Raw genomic sequence first — 18,925 nt, forward strand, 5'->3', positions numbered from 1 at the left:
CCCAGACTTGAACCAAATTTCTTACTCTTTAATCTTTGCACCCACCACAGCGTCATTCGCACCCAAGTCTCACTCTACCTCCAGTCGGCCGGCAAAAGGCAGATGTCAGCCTTAGTCGTCGCCGGCTTTGGGACCAATGCAATGAGGGGTCTGGTGTTTGCCCGTCTCAACATTGAGGCCTACAGCGGCCGCTTTCCGATATGCCCCCAGCTCAGCGAATCAAAACTGCTCATACCGTGCAAACAGAGCCTCGTCTCTATCCATGTCTGCCTCGCTTCACTCTGCCCATCCGTTTGCTCTTTCTTTATGCAGATATCCTACTAAATGCCGCATGTTTTTATCGCCATTCTTTGACTTTTACAAAGTCTAGGAACATCGGGACCGCTATGGCCCTCCATAGCGCGCACCGGATCTGTCGTGACGGTAGAGGTTTATCTCAAACGGAAATGTCACCAATACGCATCCATGGTCTTCTCAAAGGGAATTCTATCCTGAGGCGTGACTCTTGGAGTGTTTTACGGCTATATATGATGGGAACATCGCGCCCTTCTTGACCTCGCCCACAAGCTTTCAGATCCAACCCACCGTTCGACAAGGCAGGCAGAAACGCACATCTCGCCTCAAACAAGGCCCCTTTATCTTTGGCTTGACCAACTTTATCCCAATCATTCACCATGAAACAGGAAAACACTCCCCAAGACAACCTGCTTGCTAGTCCGAGCCTTCTTCGCAAAATCGACCAGCTCCGTGAGAGGAATATCGGCCAGCATGTCCCTCTGCCCCAGGTACGTATGCCCCCTTCAGTTTGTTCGGTATGGCGAAGCTGACATGTCGATAAGCTCGTTGTTGTGGGTGACCAGAGCTCTGGCAAATCATCTCTTCTGGAGAGTTTGACTGGAATTCCGTTCCCGCGTGATGTTGAACTCTGCACGCGTTACGCCACTCAAATCACCCAACGCCGCGATCATTCAACTCATGTCAACATCACTATAATTCCTGGTCCGAATTCATCCGATGAACACAAAAGCCATGTCGAGGCGTACCATGGCAGTGCCCTGTCTGGTGAGGATTTGCGCGCCAAATTTCCGGCAATTTTGCAAGAGGTAAGCTTACCATACCTCATACGAGCCACTCGGTGTGTTGACAAATTATCCAGGTCAACGCCAGAATGGGCATTCGAATGAGCTCATCTGCCAAAGGCGGAACCGTCTTCAGTGAGGACATCCTCAAGATCGAGATTTGCGGTCCCAAGGAAGACTATTTGACCGTCATTGACGTTCCCGGTATCTTTCGTAACTCCACTGAGGGCGTCACTACCAAACAGGACATCTTGTTGGTTCGGAATATGGTCACTCACTACATTCGAGATAACCGGACCATCATCCTGGCAGTCTTGCCTTGCAACATCGATATCGCTAACCAGGAGATTCTGACTCTCGCGGAGGAGTACGACAAGAAGGGTGAACGGACCCTCGGTATTCTCACAAAGCCAGATTTGGTACCCGAGGCCAGCGGCAAAGATACGATTTGCAGCATCGTCGAGAACAAAAGGAAGCAGCTGACTTTGGGCTATTATGTCGTGAGGAGTCGTGGCGCAGATCAAGACGACTCTGGCTATGAGTCCCGCGAACAAATGTTCAACGAAGACCCCTGGCGTCGCCTTGACAGGGGGAGAGTTGGTGTTCGCGCACTCAAGACAAAACTGGGTGAGCTGCTGGGCGAGATGGCGAAGCGTGAATTTCCCAAGTTGAGGAAGGATATCGGCGAGATGCTCAGTCGCGCGGAAAAGGAGAGAGATGGGCTCGGTCCCGCTCGTGGCACTGATACCGAACAGCGGATATTCTTGAGCCACATCGCTGACAAGTTCCAGGAGTTGACAAAGGCGAGCCTAGAGGCTCGCTATCATCATGACCCGGCATTTGAGGCGTCCTTCCATCTCAAACTCGCCACCCTCATGGCGTTCCTTGCCGAAGATTTCAGTCGCGAGTTTGAAGAAAAGGCTGCATTCCGATACTTTGAGAACGAAGACTCTGACACCGACGACTATGACGATGACGATGACGACGACGAAGTCGTTGATGAGGATTTTCTGCCCATGAATCCCAACCAGACATTGCCTGCCGCGAATGCAAAGAGGATTCTGAGGGCCGCAACTCGTGATCTTGACCCGGAGGAGTTTCCCGAGCTCGACGGCATCATCAGTGACAGGTACGAAGTTGAGGATCCAGAAGATGATATCATGGACTGGATAACAAATCTTTATGTGCGATCACGCGGCATGGAGCTTGGTCATTACACCAACGCGGTGCAGGCAAGTGCATGGAGAGAGCAATCCAGTAAATGGCCCATCATAAGTCGCGCTTTTACCAGCCGCGCGATCATGATCGTCCAGCGCTTCATCACAGACACGCTCAGCATCGTGTGCCCTGATAGCACGCTTCGGGATACCTTGTGGTCATGCATCCAAGAGGAGGTGCTCGAGCGATACAAGAAAGCGACTGGTTTTCTCGAGTACCTCCTCTCCGTTGAGCGTGAGATCAATCCTTACACGCTCAACAAGCACTTCAACAGGACCCGTCAAGAGGCTCACGCGGACAGAGCAGCTTCCCACATTCTCGCGACACTGCAAGAGGCAGAACAAGCGGGCGGAGACAACGCCACCGTCACCATCGGCCAAGTTCGCAGCTCGACTAGAGACAAATCCAACATACAAGATGTGGCCGAGCAGCTCCACGACGGCCTAAGCTCGTACTACGACGTTGCTCGGAAACGGTTTGTCGACAACGTCTGGACTCAGGTTGTTCAGTCCCACCTGCTTTTTGGCTCCAACACTCCGCTCAGGGTCTTCACCCAGGACTGGGTGATTGGGCTTGGTGCCGAGCAACTTGATGCCATTGCTGGGGAGTCGTCGAGTGTCAAGGAGCAGCGGGCTAACTTGGCTCGCAAGATCAAGGACTTGAAGGAAGCGAAGAAGATTTTGTCGTTCTGAAGAGCTGGCTGTACAGGAGTTTGAGGTGTGTGTTTACGCCAGGACTTTGTTTCGTATTGACTTGAACGGGTAGCTATTAAATATCGTGGTTTTCAATGTGTTTTTAGGATACATATGTAACAACAAAACAAAAAAACCCCCCCCCAAAAAAAAAACAGTGTGTATGCTCTGCTTGATCCAAAATCCAAATTGTGGTCCTCTATCCCTATCCAAATTTCCCGGTTTTTGTTTCTACAGAAGGTTTCAGGATATATCTAGTGAGAAATTCTGGCGGGAGCTGTTGTGGAACGTGTGGGTGTGAGGTTGAGCTCAGGGGCTGACGACGGAAAGCGAAGTTTCTTCGCAGCCTCTTGGAGATGCTTCCCAACTGTAGCCTTCAACAAATCAATCAATAGGTCCGCTGGCGTAATGGCAGCGCGTCTGACTACGAATCTAACAATCAGTTAATCAGGAGGTTCCAGGTTCGACCCCTGGGCGGATCGATTTTTTGGGGTTATTTATTTCTTGCTTGGTCTCCACAAGATGATGGGTTGGGTATTTACCTCTTTTTGCCGGGAAACGAGACTACTTCTTTGCTTAGTCGGCTTATTTTTCTGGAAGAGCGGTACTGTTGGTTATTTTGTTTGGTAGGACGGTATTAAGGCATATCTCCATGTACGGATGGGCTTGGACATTTTTTGTCGGGGATATGCAAGAGCTGTGGGTGAGCTTATCGCCGATGGCGGCTGAATAGCATGTTCGTTATAGAGACCCCTTTTCGGCGATAGGGCGAAACATCATTGATTTGTGTTTTATCTTTGTGCCAATGCATGTTGGGCAGTCAATCTGAGGCCATCGTGAAATTTGCTGATGGGGGGTGTCAAATCACCTAAGTCCTTTCTTTCTCCTTTGGGATGTGTTACTTCCGAGATGTAATATAACGGTGTTTGTATGATGGTTTTTGGTGGTATAAAAACAGTCGTCATCGGCCACCATGAGCAGAAGACTCTCTGGCTTGAACAAACAACATTAACAGTTTCAACAACAAAAACATTTCATCCTTTTCCTACAGTCTTCAAAACCATACCTACCTGACTTCACCTCATTGCTTCTTGCATAGGATAACTTACCAGCTCACACACCATGTCAACCACCGAAAACCCCGTCTGGCTCATCACCGGCGCCTCCTCCGGCTTCGGCTTCGCCCTCGCAAAAGAAGCCCTCTCCCGCTCACACACTGTCATCGCAACCTCCCGCTCGACCTCCTCCGAGGGAATGATCTCTCTCTCCTCTTGGGGAGCCATCACCCTGCCGTTCGACGTGACAGCCTCGGAGGAGGTTCTCTCGGGTGTCATCGCCGAGGCGGCGAGTTTGGTCCCAGAAGGGAGAATCACTCATGTAGTCAACTGCGCTGGTTACATACTTGAAGGAGCCGTTGAGGAGACCACGCAAGAGGAAGTGAGAAAGGTTTTCGAGACGAACGTGCTGGGGAGTGTGAACGTTGCCAGGGCTGTGGTGGGGAAGCTGAGGGAGACGGGGGGGGTGTTGGTGCAGATGGGGAGTTTGGGGAGTTGGATGGGGGGTGGGGGGTTTGCGCTTTGTGAGTTCTTCACTGTTGACATGAGGGAAAGGGGAAAGGGGCTAATGATATACAGATTGCAGCACTAAATGGGCGGTTTCGGGGTTGACGGAGGGGTTGGCGGATGAGCTGAAGCCGTTTGGGATTCGGGTTTGCTGTGTCGAGCCTGGGTATACGAGGACTTCGTTTTTGGCGGAGGGAGGAGGGCATAGGGTTAAGGCGAAGAATGTGATGGAGAGGTATGATGGGTTGGGGTTTAGGGAGGGGTTGAATGCGTATGATGGGCAGCAGCCGGGGGATGTGGACAGATGTGCGGTTGCTATGGTTGATGTGTTGACTAGCACGGGGATGGCTGACGGCAAAGAGATTCCGGTGAGGCTGGTGTTGGGGTCGGATTGCTTGAAGGTTGTGAGAGACAAGTGTGAGAGTACGCTGAAGCTGGTGGACGAGTGGGAGGCTGTTACCAAGTTTGCGGATGGGCAGAAGTGATAGACGACACGTCAGCTTTTGGGTTCTGTGTCCGATGTTGAGTGTTTGATAGACGATATAGATTCCTGTTTGACCTTCGGTGTGGAGTCTTGTGTTGTCTTGGATGTTGGTGAAATGGTGATAATTGGGTGTAGGTTGTCAATGGAGGCCTCGCTGGGCTGCAGAATGGCCGTTGCAGCGGGGAAAACTCCGTGCCGTTCTGCCGTCATCGGGTGCTAATGCAGGCCAAGATGCCGCTAACTTACGGCGCCTTGCGGGTCTCGAACACTCTAGCGCCCATCTGTTCCGGCATATAAACGACGACGATAGCTTCGTGACGGTAACAGCCGTCAACAGAGACGACACTTCTGCACACGCGAGACAGTTTATGCCTCGCAAGAAGCGATATGGACCTCACAAGGCTTTTTGTGGCCGGGAATAACAGGTGACAAGCCACAGCTGTGTCCAAATTCCGCCGGGATTTTCACTGCAGTGCTCTCAGCTCATCCTCAGCTCCTCCCACTTCCCGCTGCCAACCGTTTGGTGCTGCAAGCTGCGCCTTGGCAGGATTCATATGAGTGCCGAGCTCCCGATATGTCCAGTTGTGATCATCAGCAGGCAGTGAGAAGGCAGACTATGATAAATAAGCGGATCCTTCGTCAGCATGACAGCTCTGTTAACGACAGCTTCAGCTTTGCCTGTGACAACTTGAGCTCTCGCAAGCAACAGTCCCCTTGAGGCTGCAAGACAGACGTGTTGGCGCTGAAAATGGATGTAGACAAAGCAGGAGCCGCGACGTCGTCGTCAACATCTGTAGCCAGTGCCCCAGCAGATATGCCCTCCAGGTCCAGACCTCCTTCGTTGGCACAATCTCACCGGCCTCGACTCTCCAAAACAGACTCTATCGCTTCTGTCTTGTCAGCCCACAGAAATTACCTAGATTCCCTTCCAGTCCCCACCAAGGAAGAGTTCGACCAAATAAACAAGATCCAAACCAAGCGTGAGGCCGAGCACAAGAAGCAATTCCGGCGGAACCGACGACAGCAAAGCATCGAGCTCGTCAAAAGTCGCAGAAACAGCCTCATCAGTGAAAATGGAAGCGTCACCAAGGCAGCCACCGTCATACAACGAACCTACCGTGGCTACCGCGCTCGCCGGACGCTGGCAGGTCTGGGGATAGACGCCTCAACCCGCTGGATCCACGCCGTAAGAGAAGCCCAATGGCGAGCCCTCACCCGCCCCCGGCCCCGAAGCGAATACCTCGACAGCGACAGCCTCTACTCCCCCAGCTTCCTCTCTCCATCATTATCATCACCAGGGGACACCAACAGCGACGCAGGCAGCAGTATCATGCTCACCGGAACTCGCTCTCCCACCGCCCGCCTCAACTGGAAAAAGGCCTCCACCATAGCCCGACGAGCAGGCGGGGATGCTGACGAAAGCTCTTCCACTTCATCATCATCCTCCTCCTCCTCCTCCTCTTCCAGTAGTTCCTCCTCCGAATCAGAAGAAAACCTCTCCAAATCCCAAAAGCAACACCTCAAGCAACGCCGCGCCGAGTCCAAAGCCCGCCGCAAGGCAGCCTCCCGCACCATGGGGCTGCAATACTTTCTCGAAATGATCGACCACAAGCACCGCTACGGCTCCAACCTCAAAGTCTATCATGAAGAATGGCAAAGAGCCGACACCCAAGACAGTTTCTTCTACTGGCTTGACCACGGCTCGGGTCGGAACCTGTCACTGGAAGCCTGCCCTCGGGAGGTTCTGGAACGGGAACAAGTCCGGTATTTATCCAGAGAGGAAAGACAGGCGTATCTAGTAGCTATCGACGAGAGCGGCAGGCTATGTTGGGCCAAGAACGGGGCGCCGATCGACACCACCGAAAAGTGGAAAGATAGCATCAACGGGATCGTACCCAGCGACGACCCCACGCCCGCTTATTCACCACCCTCGTTGGAGTCAACCACCAACTTCCTCGGTGACTCCTCCACCGAATCTTCCCAGTCATCATCCGAATCCCCTCCTTCACCACATCCACCACCCTCCAAGAAATCATCATCCTCCGCCCGGCGTCTCTTCAAAATGTCCCCCACAACCATGCTCAACAAACTCCTCCGCCACTCCGTCACCCCCAACACATGGATCTTCGTCGCCGACACCTCCTTCCGTCTCTACGTCGGGATCAAGAACTCGGGCGCGTTTCAGCACTCGAGTTTTCTTCAAGGAAGCCGCATCTCCGCTGCGGGGCTGATCAAGATCAAGAACGGGAAGTTGCACAGCCTGAGCCCGCTGAGCGGACACTACCGACCGCCGGCGAGCAATTTTAGGGCGTTTGTACAGACGCTCAAGGGGGAGGGGGTGGATATGAGTCGGGTTAGTATCAGCAAGAGTTATGCTGTGCTTGTTGGGTTGGAGGGGTATATGAAGGTTAAGAAGAGGGGGAGGGAGATTAAGGGGTTGGTGGGGAGGGGAAAGGAGAAGAAAGGGGAGGTGGTCGGGAGGGTTGGGGAGGGGGGTGAGGGGGAGCAGGAGGAGAGGGAGGGTGAAGGGAAGCAGGAGGAGAGGGAGGGTGAGGGGGAGCAGGAGGAGAGGGAGGGTGAAGGGGGGGGTGGAGGTTGTGCCCGGGGATGGAGGTGGGCTGGCGGGAGGGAAGGGGTCTATCATTGATGAGAGAAGTTAGAAAACTAGACATCTGTAGGATAAAATGATGATGATGATGATGGTAATTGAAGTATATATATATATTTGTTTGTGACAATGCTGGGGCGCTCCTGTTAAAATAGTAGGCTAAATGGCATCGGACGAGGGATATAAGATCATTAAGGTGCGATGGTAATCGTGGGAGAAATTATGCGGAATGAGTATGAGATATATAATATAAGTAAACTCAAAGAAAGGCGAAGCATTGTAAAGAAGTGAAACTAAGCCAGGCATGAAATGATCCGGAAATCAACACCCCGCATAGAAGCACAAGATGAGTAACAAGTGCGAATCAACAATGCAACAGGCAGACAACACATGAGGTGGGTAGTATCAAGTGGATACACAGTAATATAAATCAGAATAATATGATTGAGCACATATACAGACAGTAAAGCGAGTAAACAAAAGACTCGCAATGACCGTAGAAAACAGACCATCAAAATTACCCAAAACATGCTCACGGGAAATAGCCAGACCTCTACCTCTATCTGTGCCCCTTGGGCTTCTGAATATCAAACCCCTCGACAAAATGAAGCTATCCGGCTTCAGCAAAGCAATAGCCAGCAGATTGTACGAGATGTTCACTTTCCGGCAAATTCCCAACATTATTATCCCTTGCTCTCAGTCACCAGAACCAATAGTGAGTGACCACATCACATCACATCACTTACACCTCTTCAACAACTCCGCCAAAACCTCCCTATCAACCTCCTTCACCCCAACCTCCCTCTCATACTCCTCCAACCTCTGCACAACCTCCCTCAACCTCAGCCTCCCATACCAGTTCCCCTTCCACTCCCCCCTCCCCTTTAACTCCTCCCGCATGGTCAAAAACCTTTCCGCCACCTCCACTTCCACCCTCCACCAATCCCTCGCCGCATCAAGCACCTCGAGCGGTGTGCAATTCACATCCACCAGACCATCCTTCCGACGAAGCACCATCTTGCTTCCCACCCGAGTGACAAGCTTCGACAAAGTCTCCCTCCTGCCCTTGGTGCACCCATCAATGAGATCCCTAATCGGAAGGGGAGTGTGCCGATACTCAGGAAACTCATAGTCGGGCTCCCGCTTGTAAGACTGCCAAACGGCAGCGTGCTGCGGTGCACACTGCCCCTCAAAAATACACCACAAGACGCGCCCGAGCATGTACGCCTCAGCCGCCTCCTGTTCCGCCTCATCAAGCGCCAGCCAGGGGATATTATAGCTCTTATACCCATGGGGAAGCGGCGTGTACATTTCATCCTGCTCCAAAACCTGCCAGCCGGGGAGGATCCGGCTGAGAAACTCGGCCCACCGGTTGGGTCTCTCCTCACCAGGAATAAACTGGTTGTACAGAAGCCTGCTGTCGTCCCCATGCTCTTGCTCTAACCCTTCCTCCTCCGCTCCCTCGTCCACAGCCAACGTATGCACATAAGCAATCGCGTTCACCTCAGGCGCAGCAAACTCGCACCACACACCCCGCTGCTCAAAGTCCACCATGACCAAGTCCCCCCCGGCCGTAAGAACAACATTATCAAGCCGGAGGTCGGGATAGTAAATCCCGCCACGTTCGCGGACGTGCAAGACGGCAGAGGCAAGCTGCCTAGCCCACATTATTTGCATCTCCGGCTTGAGAAGCCCATGGATGTGAAGCAGAGGAATCGTGTCCCGGAGGCTGCCGGCCGCGTAAAACGGAATGATGAAACCCACCACGGCCGTCTTTCCCCCAAAGCGGCAGTACTTGGTGACTAGGTACTTTGGCTTCGAAACAACATGCGGATAAGGCTCCATGAGCAAAAGGTTGCGCAGCTCGCAAACCAGATACTTGGTGTTGCTGGTGAGGGCCTTGAAGATCCACAGCTTCTGGCCATCTTCTGGTTCGTCATGATGATGAATGCGCACCAGGCAGACACTGTCGTGTAGCTGCTGGACAATGCTCAGGTTCGAAATGTCGATAGTTTCCGGAATGACCTCCTCGGGCAGTCCCAAAGTCGCAACCAGCGCCTTTGGCCTGATGAGCTGCTTCTCCACGTGCCAGGTTGTGGCGACGGTGATCTTGACGCTCTCAAGACTGAAGCCAAGTTCGAGAATGATGCGTGTACCAAAAGGCTGGTCCTTGTACAAGGCAGCAATCTGTTCTGCCGTCCCTTCACCCTCCAATGACCACTTCTGCAAAGCTCTGAGAATGTGCCTGGTGACCCCGAGACGGTTCAGTCTCGTCGAGTCTTTGGTGTGGAAGGCGGCATCCAGGTCTAGGACGTCCCGAAGGACAGGGTCCCGTGTGGTTTCCATAGGCAGGAACACATCGAGGCGCATGGGTGGGACCTCGCCCACGTGCAAGGGTAGGGCATAGTACTGCGTGCCTATGGCGGTACAGCCGTCGATCCTCCAGAGTGGGTTGGGAAGGGGGTCAAGGCTGTCAACCCGGTTCTTGGGGTTCAGCTGGGATTCGAGCCAAGAGGCTTGTCCAGTGTCATTGCCGGTAGGCAAAGCAAGCTCGAGCGCTGACCGGTTCTGGGCAAAGGCGGCGGTCGGGTGGATGGCATCGTGGATTGTGGTGGAGTTGAGCTCCATGGCGGGCCAAAGGTGGTCTTCACACGACGCAGAGAAGGATGGCCTGATGCAAAAGCTTACAGAGAGAACCACAGAATGAAACGAATGGAACCGGGGAGGAATATGTTCCAGGTCGAACATCGAGCCTGGCTGCTCTGGATCGTGTATAACTTGGACACCATCCCGGGGCTACTTACCAACCACCCTACATCAATGCAGCTTCCCTCGGCCTCTGCTGGCCTGATCATCCACAACGCAGGATAACAGATTAAAGGAGCGACCGCTGTGAAAGCATAGGTAGGTATGCAGTTGTTCCTGGCTCGAGAGCAAACTCTGAATCCGACCCACTCACGGCTCGATATCGTTCTAGTCTGCAAGCAGGAAGCCGTACAGGGAGTGCCACTTGCCAATGTGTTTTGACCCGACGACTGAGCTGTCCCGCTGCAAGTCAAGATGCTTGGTGAACGACTGGGGGGGGGACAAGAGGTCAAGAAGTATCCGCGAAGAAGCTGCATGCTGTGGTGGTAGTCGTTGATGCTGGTCACTCAAAAATGATTGGCCAATCTCTCCTGCTTAGCTGGAGCGGAGCAGCCGGCCCGTCCCTACTGTCAACCAGCGAAGTCGCTCAGGTAAATCGTGGTTGTTAGGTATACTGTACTGCTTTTGTCTCGTACCCCTGGAAGCCCTATCCATAAACATGACAGGAACTTCTGAGCCGCGTTAGGCTATCTGCAAGAGGACCGATTAAGGGGAGATGTAACTCTGGCTGCGACGCGTCTCCACTCTGTCCTGTCATCACACACTTGGTAAGAGATGGCTAATCAGGGGGGAGTGGATGCCAAAATCCCCCTTCTAGCCGCTCTATAAGAAGACATAGACGACCAAGAGCCAACCGGAATGGGACCAAGAATAGGGCGAGCTTGAAACTTGAAGCTGGGAGTGGAGGTGTCGGTCGGGACAGTTCCGGCAAGAGAGTGCAGATGCGAAGAGTGTTGTCGTGCACAGTGCCGCAGAATGTCGGCATTATCTACTCCCTTCGTGAGGGAATCTTTGCTGATATCCGGAAGCATTGGCGCTTAGCACGGCCGATGAACCTTTTTTGATGCGGAGGAGAAGGTAGATGAAAGCCCTTCGGCGGGGATCTATGAAGTCACTGAAACATCTCTTGATATGTCAGCAGCATTGTGGCTCGGGTCTGGACCGCGACTTCGTGCCCAATATTACCTCAACCTATCACTCCACGGCTTCAATCGTGGGACAAGCCTAGGCCGAAAGCCTGGGCGTGGGATGAGCACCGAAGGACCCCTCGGCCGCACGATCTTGCTTTGGGCCGCGAGAGCCCATCTCGGTCGAGTATTTGATTCAACGCCAATGAATGGGTTCGGTAGATCGATGGCTAACTAACAGCTCGGGGTGTTGGTTGTAGCGGACACACCGAGATGGGAAGTCATCGCAGCCTGCTGAAGCCAAAAATGCATCACGCTCGAAGAGGAACTGGTCGAATTGGGGGACCCATCAATCCGCTCAGCCGCTGCAAGTATGCCTGATGGCTGTGGTTGTGTCATTGAATCGTCGGCGTTTTGTGGGGTTTGATGGGGAGTTCTGCATGCTGTGGCTTGATTCATATCGACGGGCACCATCCACATCGCGCGTTTCCACCTTCCAGATCAACTCGAGGCACTGGCTGATATCGATTGCATTGGTCAGCTCGTGTCTGGATGATGGATCGAAGGGTGTATGCCAGTAAGGGTGTAGCTAGTCGACCAACTTTTGCTGAAATCATAGTTCCTTTCGACCGGCCGCGGGCGCGAAGGCAAGTAGGATTGGTTTTGAAAAGCTTCGAGACGAGAGGTGAAAGTTGAGTTAGGGTATAGATGGTTGTTGAATGCGAGTCTGCGTTCGCTCCAACAGTGGTTAAGCATTGCAAGAACCTTGTAAACGCACCATGAGGTTGTTGTCAGGAGCTTCGGGCGCAGGATAGTGGACAAGCGCATGACGGATTTGGGTGGACCATCCAGGGGCAACCCATGCCATTCCGAAAGAGAGGGGGTTGCTCAAGAAGCCATGGTACAGCAAACCCGAACCAGCGGGGTAGCACGCATTTCCCAACTGACCACCGAGAGATGTGAAACTCAAAGCTCTTTTAATGTTCTTGAGCTGGTCGAAAGCATCTCGAAGAGAAAAGTCATCCTTTCGCTTATCATCTTCAAGATGGGTCCAGCTCCATTCTGGAGCTGGTTAGGTGGGCCATCGAGTTTGCGACCCTCAGCCTCTCCGGGCAATCCGCTCTGTGTCGTTGATGAGCACCATCATGGTCTGCCTGACGTCCATGAAGTTGAGATCCTGAAATCGAATCTTGCCTGGTTGTTTGCGCTGCTAAGGAGGCCTGTGCGCGCTAGGTAATCACAGTATGGGACTGTGTATGAGGGTGAAAAGATCACCCAATAGATTTCTCCCCCTAGGGGTTGATAGGCGGGCTGAAACGTCCCGAGAGGACGGTACAAACGCTCTGCCCAGAGCGATGAACAACATCCCTTCACAGTGGCAAAGCCAAAAGAACCCTACTGCTTCGTAGTTGTAGCTTGCCCTGCCCCGAGGAGAAGTCCACGGGTAATATACCTGTGATCTCTCCTGAGCTAGAGAGACCCATCAAGGCTTCCATTTCATAGTCTCGGTAGTAGGTAGTAACTGGTCTCTAGGTCGCACAACTGCATACGACATTCGCGAACCCCGTCATGTAGTGCAGTAGTCTCTCGATGTTGAAATAAAGATCCATGGTTGTAGGTGGCTGCCGAGTTGAAACCCAGAATATTCCCTCCGGAACCCTGAAGTTTGGAAAGTTCTCAAGGGCACCGGGACAGGTACCTAGATGCATCTGATACATTGAATACTGGCGCCATGATGTCTCGCAAGATGCCACGGCGGGGAGACCTAGGAGTGTTGTACTCGGTCTCAATGTTGTGAAACCAAGCATTGTAGCTGGATCAGAGGAAGCTAGTTACTGTGTTTTTTGACCAGGCCCCATTTTCCAGTGCTTGATGCTCATCAGGGCCGTGATGAAGATTGCTAAAATCCGACACGCCTCGGGCTGCGTTCAGTTCGTCCTATAACGAAGGCCTGTAAATGTCAGTCAGGGAAACTAAAATTGGCTCGGATTTCAACGGCCATTTAGCGATATGAGATTGGTCGCTGGGTGGTGTGATGTGTGGTGTCGAACTTGCGTTTACTTATCCTCTGCGTCAAGGAAATGTGTAGTTTGTCACACGCACTACTATCTGGGCTGGATGGCTGGAGCCAAGACCTGGTGGATCCCGGGTCGAGCCCCGGATATTCAGGTGGAGCTTTGCCAGGGCAAGGGTTCTCCGGGTTGTGGGGTTTGGGCGGACACCTCGCACCAGAAAAATTGCGGGAAAGTTGACGACGGACGACCCACGACCAAGTACCTACATATCGAATGAATCAAATTACTGTAGGATCATACTGTAGTCAAAAATGAAGCTTAGACACTATGCATCGCAGGTATCTCTGCAAGCCACAAACTGCCTAATGGTGTTTGTCAGACCGTGCTCCTTCTCGATTCGCTTCTGTGCATGGAAAGATCGGGTATGACTACCCCGCGGTTTTGTGTTCACCATCATGTCTTAATTCTCCCGTGACACCCTCCATTTGCGTGGCCCAGTCTGACTGGCAGCGGCTTGCGTAGATCTGCTGTACCCTTCTGACGTCTCCCTGATTTGACGATGGCTATGATTGAGGGTGGCAGTCGGTCCTACCTGATCTCAACAAGTGGGTTTGCCGTTTGGGAATCTTATAGCAATTTCTTTTGACATCAGACATATCCACTGTGAGGTTTGACGTGGACGCTTGAGGCTCTGACATTCCTTTGCCAAGTTCCCGAGTCAAGGAAGAGCCCCGGATGCCCTATGGGTGGGTCAAACGGTGTTCCTTTCAAGGTGTGGGGTTGTGGGAGCGTGGCGGGTCGAAAGCAGGAACCAAAATTGGCGTCAATCAACGTTTCATGCTGCAATGGATGGGCAGCACTTTTACACTATAGGGGATCCATTACGACGTGCCTGAAGGCCTTTCAATCCCACCTACTCTCACATAAGACAGTCGTTCTTGTAAGTTGAAGCCGACCGTCAGTTGAATTGTTGGCATACTGACCGATTGGAATTGCATCGCGGCAGCCACGTGAAGGGCACCAAGCAGTAGAATCCAGTTCACTTTGATTCGTCCAACACTCAGGCCGTGGTCCATGCCACTGACATTGTCAAAATGGAACCGAGCTGGACAATGCATTTGTCATGTTGAGTCAAAGCCAATGAACTCGAAGAGGTCACAGCCCAGAACCGTGGTTCTGTTACCAAACGGAAAGGGCGGGGTCAGAGCTCAACAAACATAACCACCGGCACCGCGTTTTTCTTCTAGCATACCCCATGATCCCCAACTCCCGCACTTATCATATCAAGTCAGGGCCGCATCTTCAGGTCATCAAAGACTGCGTGGAGCACGGAAGTCTGCTAAACTAGTGTACATCGATCGGATTGGTAGAGCTGATTGGTCAAGATTAGTTTCCGCTATTTTGAAAAGGTTTCCGTATCAGCTCCGTTTCTGTGAATGGCACCCCATTCACGACACCATCAGAAATAGGATGGGCAATTTACAAGCCGAAGCATGTCGAGCGGGTATTAATCTGGATGGGAGCGGGCGGACCAGCAACGAGACCGGTGAGGTATGCACCTCGACGGCTGGACGTACAACCAACAACCGGGCAGTCAGTTGTCTGTCAGTTATCACATCGAGCTTATCCCCTGTCCTCCCGTCACATCCAATGCCGCTCTTTTTCCCACCCTCGATGGCCTGACCAGATGACCGCTTTTTGCACCGCGCATTGAGGTTCCATCGACATCCATGCACGCACTTTGCAACTTGCGTTATCTCGAGATTCACGGACCCGGCTTTGCTGCCCCATGTCCGCCCAATTTTTGGGTGGTGCTCATTAGCCAAGCACTGGTCAGCTTGCGCCTTCCCGGCGACCGGTGAATCACTTTTCTTCGCCCATCTCCTCCAAAGCTCACACCGATTCCCTTCCTTTGCAAGTAAACGAGACAATCGCATTCAACCCCCGACAATTCCAGTCCCCACCGCGCAACAAGGCACCTTCAACCCCGTCCGGCCCGTAAGACAACACGCGTGTATTACCGCGAACCATTGGGTGGCACAGGACAACTCCCGCCGCTGAGCCTTGACCGGTGCCCTCACCGACCTGCCCATCAGCATCACGCCCCTCACGCCCAACCTCGACTCCACTCCCGTCCAGGAGTCTCTGACCTGCCCCGTCAACAGGGCCCATATCGCCCGCGCTGCTGGCGCAATTGCGTGCCGTCACCATATTTGTGGACCTGAGAGGAGCCGTACCATAGTCTCGGCTACCACACCCTGGCCAGCTCCTCTCTCTACGACATCCTTTCTCTGACAGCACGGCGCCGTCTGAAAGCAACGACGACGGCCAAAAGACGGCACTAGCGGGCGAGGGAACACACGCAAGATCTCCCCTCCAAGGCTGTTTTTGCGCAGATCTGGGGGTGGTGGTAACCGAGCAGTAGATTGTGTTCCCCCTTTCTGCTTGCTTGCCTGCCGACCGAGGATCTTGGCTTGGATTCACGCCCCTCTCCTCCTCGCGAGCCCCCTTGTCACCCCTCCTCGCCTCGTGTCTTTCCGACTCTTCCTGACCTAGTTCCGTCCGCAGCCGGCTGCACCGACTGCTGCTCAGTTGTGTCTTGCTGCAGCTCCCCATCGGTCGTACGGGGCTGTCGTCCCCGTGGCGATGGCGCTTTTGTGAGACGCCTACGTTTCTGCGTCTTGCAACCCCCCTCACCACCAGTTCGAGGGGCCACCTGCCTGACCTTGGGGCCGGAGCAGGTTCCCCCTTGGTTGCCTTTGTGCGCCGCCGGGTGCTGCTGCTTGCTCACATTCCCAGAGTTTGTGCTTCCCTGCTTGCCAGGGTCGTATCCACACCGGTGTACATACCGACCAAGTACACCCTAGGTCTCTATTGACCTCGGATTGCCCAGTGGAATACTTCTTAATTGTCCTTCACCATGGTAAGAAGACTGTCTCTCGTTGTTGAGCTCGCTGCCGGCAGGCTGCATGGTGGCAGTCACCGACTTCTGCCTCTGAACTTGGTCTTCCCTGCACATGTCCCCGAGCCATGTCGCCGCCTGCTTTCACCTTGACCTCACATAGGTACTCTACACGCCAAACACATCTCCACATATACGCTCCCCTTTCACTCGAACCAACTCACCTTGATCCCCTACACCCCTCCCTCACGTCACTCACATATTTCCTCCCCCTCAGCCCCCTCCGAATTCCTACTATGACCGGGGCTTGCTCACCGGCCCTTACCTTGTGAACCACCACCTCCTTGTGCTGCCCCCCCTTTTTGCTTTCGTTGTACAGCCCGTTGATGATTTTTTTGTCTAGAACAACGCCGTCAGAAAACGGAGGGCTCATCCCTTCGAGGATCCCCCTTCAGAGCCAGTGCTCCAGGATTGGACTTATTCCTCAGCGGAGCCACCTGCTCTATTCCACCTCAACACCAAGCTTGATCAGTACACGCCGCAAGACTTCTCCAACATATACGTTGAGCTTCCGCTGGAGGACGTGTGGTGTCATCCTCCGCTACGCGAGAGCGCCGCTTCCTATCTCAATGTGTCTGTGAACCAGGTCGAGAACTGGTTCGACTCGAGCAACTGGCACAACCCGCACAAGAGACAGCGTCTCAGCACCCCAAATCTCCTCATGGCGCCCAATTCTGGAGATCTTATCGGCCAGGGTGACCACGAGAAGTCACCTCTCTCGGGCGACGGCTGGCCTGGATGGACCAGCCAGAGGCTGGCGCAATGTTTTTCGAGCCTTTGCTCCCCATGTGACCCCGCACCAAGTAAGTTTCCACACAATCACGCCTGGCCCTCCGTCTCCTTGGTGTGGTGCTGATGCTGCCTCCAGGCTATCGGCCGCTTCCTCAGACACCAGTCTATGAATATAGCCCAGCCATAGCGCCCGTCCCTGGGCCCAGTATGGCTCCCATTTCACCGCAGGAGCGCACCCTGACGATTTCGCCCTCAAATCAAGCAAGTGTTCTCACTCGTGATGATCCGGCAACCATGGCTCGATATTACCCGCCTCTGCGGCCGACACACGTAGTAGGCATGCCGCCATCCACAACAAGGGAGGAGATGGTCTATCCGGTTGCGCCGCCGGGGCTTGGAGATGGTCTTCATCACGGACCTAATTACACAGCCCCAGGATCGCATTGCCTTATGGGCTCCACCATCAAGTCCGAAGCTCTTTCTATCATGTACGGTGGGGGGGTGGTCACCACACAATATGGCGCTTCAATTGGAGAACTAGCTGGTCTTCAGGACCTCTACGGCCTGGGTCTCAAGGACGACACCGATAGGCCAGATGGCCCAAACTTTGACACGTATCCTGCGCATAGAAACGTCCCGGCAAGACGAGGTGCATTCAAGGATCAAGAGCTGAGAGCCAAGACCGCGCAAACCAGGAAGATGGGCAGCTGTATTCGATGCAAGATGCAGCGCATCCGTGTGAGTCTTTTCCCTTGATCTACAGATCAGTTCAGTGTAAAACACGTGCTAATCCTCACCAGTGCAATCTGGACCCTGAAAACGAGAATGGTCCGTGCATCGCCTGCAGAAAGGTCAACGTCAGCACCAGAATTTACCGGCTCAACTGCTTGCGGTTGAAGATTGTCGACTGCAAACTCTACAAGCCGGGCCAGGTTCCTGGTCATGAGTGGACCAGCCGCTGGAAGGATAGCGTGCTCGATGATATCGAGGTCTGGGCTCCTGGAGAGCAGAGGACGATTCGTGTAACGGAAGGATACACAAATATGTTTGTGGAGTTGCGCGTCAGGGAGTTTGTCCCTCAGCCAGGAGACAAGTTGGAGAGAACCTGGGTGGACAAGAACGGCGTGAAGCAGAGGCGAGAAATCCCGCCGTTCGCCATTGTCGATCTCGAGGATGCGAAAAACTCTTACAGCCGCTACATCAAGCGCGGTCTGGAGAACTGCTGCATGCGCCTGCTGGGTGCTCGGGACAAGCTGCTTCACAGAACATACTTTTTCGCCATCAGCAGAGCCAGAGATGACCGAGACCACTCCTTGACGGAATCAGAACGGGGTCTCTTGGGACTCACTCTTGACCTTTGGATGACGGCACGGCTCACCACGAAGACGCTCGAGATTATTGGGAACGAAAGGCTTGGCATGCCCCTGGACTTGATCAACGACCCGACCAATGACATGCACCGGAAGACGCCTGTCCCACCTGTGCTCGGGGCTCAGATCGATTCGTTCTTGATACACCAAATTCAGTCACACCTCCGCCGAAAGACGCTTGAAGAGCTTCAAAAGATGACGCAGGAGAAGAAGCAAAAGACATGGCTGACTACCTACCTTGTGACTTTTATTTTACTGCACAACATCGGTCTTGTTACGAAGCATGATGCAAATTATGCCAGGAAGCACGGAATGAAGGTTGGTGACCCCGCCGTCTGCAAGTCATGGGTTCCTGGAACTGACAAGATGTGATCACAGAGACATTGGGCGAGAGAAGACAGCGTCAAGGAGTATGAAATGGGTTAGTCCA

General features: G+C 53.3%; 5 protein-coding genes and 1 non-coding gene across 6 annotated transcripts; 5 read left to right on the forward strand and 1 right to left on the reverse strand.

The window, feature by feature from the left end:
• The first annotated feature begins 77 nt into the window (after window positions 1–77).
• On the forward strand, window positions 78–3,151 carry QC762_103090 (uncharacterized protein). Its single transcript, XM_062884692.1, has 3 exons — window positions 78–785; window positions 840–1,103; window positions 1,157–3,151. The coding sequence occupies exons 1-3, from the start codon at window positions 675–677 to the stop codon at window positions 2,987–2,989; spliced, it is 2,208 nt and encodes a 735-aa protein (XP_062747578.1). The 5' UTR covers window positions 78–674; the 3' UTR covers window positions 2,990–3,151.
• A 232-nt stretch (window positions 3,152–3,383) lies between these two features.
• Window positions 3,384–3,471, forward strand: QC762_0000310. Its single transcript has one exon. It is a non-coding gene; the product is annotated as a tRNA-Arg (tRNA).
• A 90-nt stretch (window positions 3,472–3,561) lies between these two features.
• QC762_103100 (uncharacterized protein) lies at window positions 3,562–5,294 on the forward strand. Its single transcript, XM_062884693.1, has 2 exons — window positions 3,562–4,557; window positions 4,631–5,294. The coding sequence occupies exons 1-2, from the start codon at window positions 4,112–4,114 to the stop codon at window positions 5,034–5,036; spliced, it is 852 nt and encodes a 283-aa protein (XP_062747579.1). The 5' UTR covers window positions 3,562–4,111; the 3' UTR covers window positions 5,037–5,294.
• Window positions 5,295–5,783: 489 nt separating this feature from the next.
• Window positions 5,784–7,695, forward strand: QC762_103110 (uncharacterized protein; the record flags this gene model as incomplete). Its single annotated transcript, XM_062884694.1, has 2 exons — window positions 5,784–7,563; window positions 7,619–7,695. The coding sequence occupies 2 exons, from the start codon at window positions 5,784–5,786 to the stop codon at window positions 7,693–7,695; spliced, it is 1,857 nt and encodes a 618-aa protein (XP_062747580.1).
• A 686-nt stretch (window positions 7,696–8,381) lies between these two features.
• Window positions 8,382–10,391, reverse strand: QC762_103120 (uncharacterized protein; the record flags this gene model as incomplete). The annotated part of the gene is made up of 1 exon (XM_062884695.1): window positions 8,382–10,391. One exon carries the CDS (start codon window positions 10,389–10,391, stop codon window positions 8,382–8,384), a length of 2,010 nt encoding a protein of 669 aa, XP_062747581.1.
• Window positions 10,392–16,077: 5,686 nt separating this feature from the next.
• QC762_0000350 (uncharacterized protein) lies at window positions 16,078–18,867 on the forward strand (the record flags this gene model as incomplete). Its single annotated transcript, XM_062882728.1, has 5 exons — window positions 16,078–16,088; window positions 16,135–16,231; window positions 16,737–17,196; window positions 17,262–17,863; window positions 17,926–18,867. The coding sequence occupies 5 exons, from the start codon at window positions 16,078–16,080 to the stop codon at window positions 18,865–18,867; spliced, it is 2,112 nt and encodes a 703-aa protein (XP_062747582.1).
• Window positions 18,868–18,925: the final 58 nt, after the last annotated feature.

Source organism: Podospora pseudocomata, assembly GCF_035222375.1.
Source record: "Podospora pseudocomata strain CBS 415.72m chromosome 1 map unlocalized CBS415.72m_1, whole genome shotgun sequence".
Taxonomy (NCBI): Eukaryota; Fungi; Ascomycota; class Sordariomycetes; order Sordariales; family Podosporaceae; genus Podospora; species Podospora pseudocomata.